At 37.0% G+C, this 7,573-nt stretch overlaps 1 protein-coding gene across 1 annotated transcript; it reads left to right on the forward strand.

Moving 5' to 3' along the window:
• The first annotated feature begins 1,449 nt into the window (after nt 1-1,449).
• Nucleotides 1,450-6,143, forward strand: IFNG (interferon gamma). The gene is made up of 4 exons (XM_024576481.3): nt 1,450-1,656; nt 2,770-2,838; nt 2,940-3,122; nt 5,452-6,143. Exons 1-4 carry the CDS (start codon nt 1,543-1,545, stop codon nt 5,584-5,586), a joined length of 501 nt encoding a protein of 166 aa, XP_024432249.1. The 5' UTR covers nt 1,450-1,542; the 3' UTR covers nt 5,587-6,143.
• The last annotated feature ends 1,430 nt before the right edge of the window (nt 6,144-7,573 follow it).

The raw sequence follows: 7,573 nt of genomic DNA on the forward strand, positions 1-7,573 counted from the left end.
GGCTGGGCTTGCATAAGTGGGCACAGATGGATAAGTGTACCCTCCTGGGTACAGATGAAGGAAAAGAGAGCTCAAAGCCAAAGAAATAGAATTAGCAAAAGTTCAGCCTGTGTTTATGGGAATGATGATATATCCAACATGCCCACATAATAACAGATAACTTCGATTGAGGGCTTATTACACATTAGGCAAAATTCTTAGCACTTTATATGTATTGTGTGATTTAATTTTTAACTGAGGCCTGGAAGGAGGCTAATATTAGGCCTACTTTGGAGTCTTATATGCTCAAAACCACATGGCTAGATAGTAGTGGAGTCAGCATCAAGTCCACGTTGATAAACATGATACTTCAGTGCATACAGTGCAGGTTGAAATACCAGGTGGGCTGGAGCCAAAGAGTGGCTGGCCTTCTGCGTTATCCCCACGTGCTTTACTTCATAAGTAAATTATTAAGGGAGGATAAAGAATTCTACTTTTTTTGTATTTGGAAGGAAAAGAAATTAAAAAGTTTTTAAAATTCTCCATTGTTAATGATTATTTAGAAAAATTGGCCATCCAGAACTATATTGTTCAACACTGTAGCCTCTAGCCACATTGACTTGAGCATTTGAAATATGATTAGTCTAAATTGAAAAGTGCTGGAGGTATAAAATGTGTACCCAATTTCTAAGACTTAGTGTGGTAAAAAGAATGCACATAAAATATTTTAATAATGTTGTATACTGATACATATTGAAATATTTTGAATATTTAGGCTTAAATACAATATATTTAAAAATTATTTTTACCTGTTTCTTTTTACTTTTATTCATGGGCTACTAGAAAATTTTAATTTATCTATTTGGCTTGCATTAGATTTTTTATTGGGCAGTGTTTGTCCAGAGCAATTTAAAGTTGTGGTAGATATTTAACCAACTCTGATGAAGGACATCCTCACCACATTAGTCTTTAACCACATTCTTTCCTTGCTTTCTGGCTATTTGCAAGAAAAATTTGAAAAAGTGCCCCCTTTGTAAAGGTTTGAGTACCCCTAGAATTTCCTTTTCAGTTTCTCCAGACCACAAACAAATGATCAATGTCCTCCCTCAACACCTTGGAGCCAACATTTCACAAGGGCAAAGGGAAGAGGTGCAAAAAAATTTCCAATTCCTGAATGATGTGAAGTAAAAGTGCTTTCTGGGGATCCCACAAGTATGGCATGGTGGGCATAATGGGTCTGTCTCATCATCAAAAGACCCAAGGAGTTGAAAGGAAACTCTAACTACAACACCAAAATGCCACAAAACCATAGTTATTAATACGAACTAGCATCTCGGTCTATCTGTCACCATCTCATTTAAAAAAAAACTTGTGAAAATACGTAATCCTGATGAGACTCCAATTAGGTATAAATACCAGCAGCAAAAGGAGATGCAGTACATTTTTCTGATTGTCTTCAGATTGGCTACTCAAAGAGAAAGATCAGCTGAGTCCTTTGGACCTGATTGACTTAATACAGAAGCTACTGATTTCAACAACTTCGGCCTAACTCTCTCCAAAACAATGAAATACACAAGTTACATCTTAGCTTTTCAGCTTTGCGTGATTTTGGGTTCTTCCAGCTACCTCTGCCAGGCGACATCTATTAAAGAAATAGAAAACCTTAAAGAATATTTTGTAAGTATGACTTTTTAATAATACTTGTTTGTGTTTGAAATGACTGAATGTGGACTTGGACTTGTATCCATGATAGGCTATCTAGATTTTGCTTTAACCTTGTACTCATTTGCTACCAAGATTAAGAGGGCATTTGTGAATCTTTCAAAAGATGGGCATAATATGGTATAAAACAGGACGATGTTGATGATTTTCTGGTAAGAATTCATTCAGTTGTGAGCTCAAGTAGCATATATATTGAAAAGAATGAGTGGTTATTAGTTTACGATTTCAGACTACCGTGATAGTGATAGTAAAGGACAAGATTAGCATTAAAAATGAACATCTGAAATAACTAGTCAATTAAAGAAGGTAAGGTTCTTAAAACTTTGGCTTTAAAAAATCACATATGGGTGTTTTTCACCAAAAACCGGTTTTAAAATTTGACTACCCCATCTATGATATCTATGAATTACCCTTGAACTCAGCCCCTTGCTGAGAGATTCTCTAGGAGTTATCTCACTTGTATTTAAATTTTCTGTTTTGTTATATGAGTTTCTTTTAAAATTTTATTTATTATTAATTAAAGTAGTTTTTGTATTTTAAATACTTTATTTGTCCAAAAGTTAGCTATTATAATAACTGCCATACTTATATTCAAACTTTCATAAGCTATTTTATTCTCACGACATCAAATCAATTCTCTCTCACATGCATACCTATCTTCTAAAGCTGACGTAATACCAAATAGGAGGAACACAGGTGGATATTATAAATATCTGTACCAGAGGGGGGCAGTGTTTTATAGTGGGATAGTTGTTGATTTTTTTTTAAACTAGGCTTGAAGACACTTAAAAAAAAAACTGTAGTTATTTGAGATTATTGAAGTATCAGCTTTGTTGAGTTCATTTGTGACAATTCAATTTAAGACTTATACTAGAAAACAAGAAAGTGAAAATAACACAGTGGTCACTGGCAATATCCAGCATAACAGCTTATGGGAATACTTGCTAGAAGAAAACAGGGGGTTGAAAAGAAAATCAGTGAATATCGTCAGCATCTGAGTGCAATAAAACTTATATTTTTAGGCGATTTATGAACTAATTATAAACCAATTTTTCCCTTTTTTTTCAGAATGCAAGTAAGTCAGATGTAGCAGATAACGAGACTCTCTTCTCAAATGTTTTCAAGAAGTGGAAAGAGGTAAGCTGAATATTTCGATTTGGTTGATTTTCCTGTTGCTTATTTCCTGATGGATAAATATATATATATATCAACCTCTCTCTGTGCTCTTTCCTCCTAAGGAGAGTGACAGAAAAATATTTCAGAGCCAAATTGTCTCCTTCTACTTCAAACTCTTTGACTCCTTAAAAGACAACCAGAACATTCAAAGCAGCGTGGAAGTGATCAAGGAGGACCTGCGTGTCAAGTTCTTCAACAGCAGCACCAGCAAAATGGAGGACTTCACGAAGCTGATTCAAATTCCGGTGAGTTCATCTTAATTCTTTCTTTGGTTTCATTGTAGAGGCTCTTGCAAAAGCACTGAACTCCCAGAAATGAGAAATTAGCTACTGGGTACAGTTGTTAAAACTATGAAATAAACCTGTGGCCCAAACTTCTCGTTACTCATTCCATTTGTGCTTTTGGGTGATTTTGTGAAGTCAGTATGGGGATTATTTAATTTTGTGGTTTGGAGAACAGCTGGCATTATGACAATTGCACAAAGGCGAATGGACAAATCCAGTGAAGAAGAAGTGGTGAAGAAGTTGAGGGAGGTGTGGAGGAGCAGTTCTCTCATTGTCCCTTGTCTGTGTGATGGAAATTCTCTTGTTTTGGATGGGAAGCTGCGTGTCTTAATGGAAAGAACAGTGGGAGGGGGGAGATTTGCACTCTCCTGCCAGCTTGACCACCAAGGAACTGGGTTAATTCAGATGAATCATAGGCTTGGCTTAGTTTCCCATTACAAAGGGAATCTGTTGGGTTCACTGTAATTTCTACAGTCTCCTTGGCTCTAAATCTCTACAATGCCATGGATAGAAAGTGAGAATGAAGTAGGAGAAAGCTATAGTCTTTGAAAAGGCACTAGGGGCATGCCACTGCTGGGCGCTGGCCAACCTCTCATATTGTACCACTCAAGAAGAGGTGAGAGTATTTATTTGCTTTCCGAAAAGAAAATAGGTAGAACTTATACCTTCTGAAATAATTGTTTATCAACTTTTGGGTACTAGAATATGTATCTCAGCTGGAGAAATCCTTAGACTCTCAAACTCTGTCATGAGTCTTTAAAGCTTGAGTCTAGAAGCTGCAAAACAACTTTGGAGCATAAAGACAAATCACCTTTACCAAAATTTTATCTAAGAGACAAAGGCCTCCAGATTCCTTTGGATTTGGCTTTGATATGAAGAAATATGAGAAAGGGAGGGGTCATGATATAACTTGTACTATCGGGCTTGTACTATCCAACTCTCACTATACCTGGAACTGAAATGAGTACTTGCTCTTCAGGATTCTTCTAGTCCTGAAGATGGTACAAAAATGGCTTGGAAAAGATTTTTAAAGACAATTACTACTTTTCACTTATAGTGTTTTCCGATGTTCAGCCGTTCTCCTTTGGCCACAGGCTAGACCTAAAAAGCACTTGTCCCTAGCTGGGTGCTGTCCTTGGCTTGCTGCTAGATTGGATAAGTCTCTTAGTTTCTTGGTGATACTTAGAATACTGGAAAAATAAAATTTATCACTTGCAAACACACAACTGATAGGAAATTTTTCTACTTTGTTGTAAGTAGGCCTTGCAAAAAACCTGTTGATCCCCTCCTTCTGGGAGCTCAAAGCCTCCTGCCTCATGATGGGCAATCTTGAGTGAGCTCTCACCCGTTTTCCTCCTTTATTCAATTGTCAATATATTTAAGGCATGTTGTGCCTTTTTATGTAGACTTGCAGCCTTGAATCCTCCTAATCATTCTCAGGTATGTGGCGGGATGGCCGCACTGTTTACAGCATTAGAAAGAAACATAGTGGCAGAGCCCAGCTGAAAGTAAATGGTCCTCATTTTATTAAGCATGAATTCATCTAAATGTTCCTATTGCCTAGAGTGAGGAAATAGTTCAATGGTCTGGAATAGAATGCAGGGTACAGGGAAATTTGCCACAATTCTCAATTTTAAATGTTTATACCAGTAATTACTTATTGCCATATAAAAATGATTTGTTTTATTTTTAATCCCATTATGGAAATGATGAGACTGACATAATTAGGGGAAATTAAAAATTATAGTATTCATTTGTCTTGTCTCTGACTTCATGAACCTGAGTCTCTGAGTTCTTCATGAAGTCTCCAGGTTATTCCGCTAGGCACCATATGTGAGAACTGTTAACCTGTATTAACTCCCTTGATACAGCCAAGACTAAAATACAAGGTGATAGAATTGGTAGAGCACCTAGAAGACACCTAAAACAGAGGTTCAGGGAGGTTAAGTGACTGGTTCAAAGTGAGAGTTATTGCTCACACAGAATTCAAACCCACATTTTTTGTCATTCCACTTTAGGGTCTTTTTACTGTATAATTTTGAGAATTCCGGAGTAGTCAACTTAAGGATATATCACGTACCCCACCCTATTACAGCATAACCAGCAATTTAATTATAATTTTAGTCTTAACTACTGAAGAAAGCACTGCTGTATGTTAAGGCAATATATTGTCAGTAAAAACCATCTTTTTAAAGGAATACATCCATTTTCATGGACTATAACATCAACAGCAGAATATCTTGATGGCTTATATGCCTGAAATTAACTGTGTTGTGTCCGTTTCCAATAGGTAAATGATCTGAAGGTCCAGCGCAAAGCAATAAATGAACTCATCAGGGTGATGAAGGAGCTGGCACCAGGATCTACCCTGAGGAAGCGCAGAAGGAGTCCCAAGCTGTTTCATGCCCGGAGTGCCTCAAAATAATCATCTTCCTGCCTGCAATGTTTGAATTTTTAAATTCAACCTATTTATTATTTAATATTTTACATTATTTATATGGGGAATTTATTTTAAACTCATGGTCAAAGTATTTATAATAGCAACATTTATGTAATGAAAATGAGTATCTATTAATATATGTTATTTATAATTCCTGTATCCTATGACTATTTTACTTGACCCTTTTTTTCTCTGACTGACTAGGCAAAGTTACGTGATTATAGGGTTCTATCTCAGGGGCCACTCGGCAGCCGACCTAAGCAAGACCCTGTGGGTTGTGCATTTATTTCACTTGATGATATAATAAACACTTATAAATAAAATGATGCCATTCAGTCGCTGTCTATTTGAGATCATGTCTGCATTCTGAGCCACAGCTTTAATGGCATGTCCCACAGCACTTGAAATGTGTAGGTCCTAGGACTTGTCCCTGATAAAAACATAGCATCTTATCTCATGCCTGGTGCTTCAGAGTATTGCTGAGAATTGTGACTGCATCCAAATGCAAAGTATTTTATTTGTTTTATCAATATTTTATATATATGAATAAAGCACAATTTCATAACTACTTATGTTGTGTCAGACATTTTCTAAGTAAGGACTATGGTAAATGTACTACAAACTAATGAATTATCACATTCATTAGTGATAATGTGATAGGGAAAGTCAATTTCAGCTGTGGAAACCTTAGAATTGGATCAAGTCCCATTAAATGTGGTGTTTCTCTCCACTGGCAATTTGTTGGCTTCCACTCTCCATTGGGCAGCTCTTTCAGTTATCTTTACAAAATACAGACTTAACCATGTTACCACTGACGTCAGAGCTTCTACTATGGAAAGTAGTCCAAACTGTTTAGCTTGGCACACAGAGATTTATTTATACCCTCTCCCTCAACTTTCCACTGCATCCTTTGCCTTGGTATTCCCCATCTCCTCTGTCCACCTTGGCAAACATCACTGGGTATCAATAGTGAGAGTGAGCTTTAGGGAAAGAGGCTGGATTAGAATCTTGGTTCTACTATTACAAGTACTGTGAATTTTAATGAATTACTTATATTCTCTAAGCTCCAGTTTTCTTATCTGATAAAAAAATGTATAATTGTGCCTTCTTTACAATATTGTGGTGAGAGTTCATTCTTTCATTAAAAAAATACTTATTGAAGCACTTACTATGTGCCTAGTGTTTCTAGGCACCTGAGATAACTTTGTGAACAAAACAGACAAGGATCCCTGCCCTTGGGGAATTTAAAGTTTAACAAGGGGGGACAGATAATCAACAAAATACATAATATGTTAGTAAATGGCATGGCATGTTAGAAGGTGATAGGTACTATGGAAAAAATATGGGGGAATTGGGAGAAGTCTAAGTAGGGTAAAGTAGATGGGCTAGAGGTTTAAATGGAGTGATTGTAGTTGGCTTTATTGAAGAGATGACATTTGAGGGAGCTCTTGTAAGAGGTAGGAGAGGTAGCTGTCTGGATTCCAGGCAAGGAAACATCCTTGTGAAGTCTCTAAAGTGGAGACTTGATTTTCATGGCTTAAAGAAGTGTCAGAAGATCAGTGTGGCTGGAACAGGTGAATAATTGGAGTCAAGAATAGCCCCATTTTTTTTTAGCTGAGCAACTAAAAAGATGAAATTGTCATTAACAGAGATAAGGAACTAGAGTGAGCAGTTTAGGGGAGGATAATCAGAAGTTCAATTTTGAACATTAAGTCCATTAGATTTCAAAGTGGAGGTGCTGAGTAGGCAATTGGCTAGATCAGTCTGGAGTTGAGAGAGGAATCTGGGCTGTTGACAAATTTGGGAGTTCAGGCATATGAAGAAGGTATTTAAAGCCCTAATACCAGTGGGACTCATGAAGGTCATGAGGTGACGTAGTGAAAAGGAGAGCAAAGGATGGAGTGTTCAGGCATGCCACCATTAAGAGGCTAGGGGGGTATCAGCAAAGGAGACTGAAAAGATATGGCTGGTG

The sequence above is a fragment of the Desmodus rotundus genome, chromosome 3, assembly GCF_022682495.2.
Source record: "Desmodus rotundus isolate HL8 chromosome 3, HLdesRot8A.1, whole genome shotgun sequence".
Lineage (NCBI taxonomy): Eukaryota > Metazoa > Chordata > Mammalia > Chiroptera > Phyllostomidae > Desmodus > Desmodus rotundus.

Excerpts from the sequence above, each read along its gene's own strand:
- IFNG (XM_024576481.3), top strand. The coding sequence starts at position 1,543 with ATGAAATACACAAGTTACATCTTAGCTTTTCAGCTTTGCGTGATTTTG. Across the intron at positions 2,839-2,939 it reads TTTTCAAGAAGTGGAAAGAG|GAGAGTGACAGAAAAATATT; the intron begins GTAAGCTGAATA and ends TTTCCTCCTAAG. Across the intron at positions 3,123-5,451 it reads CGAAGCTGATTCAAATTCCG|GTAAATGATCTGAAGGTCCA; the intron begins GTGAGTTCATCT and ends CGTTTCCAATAG.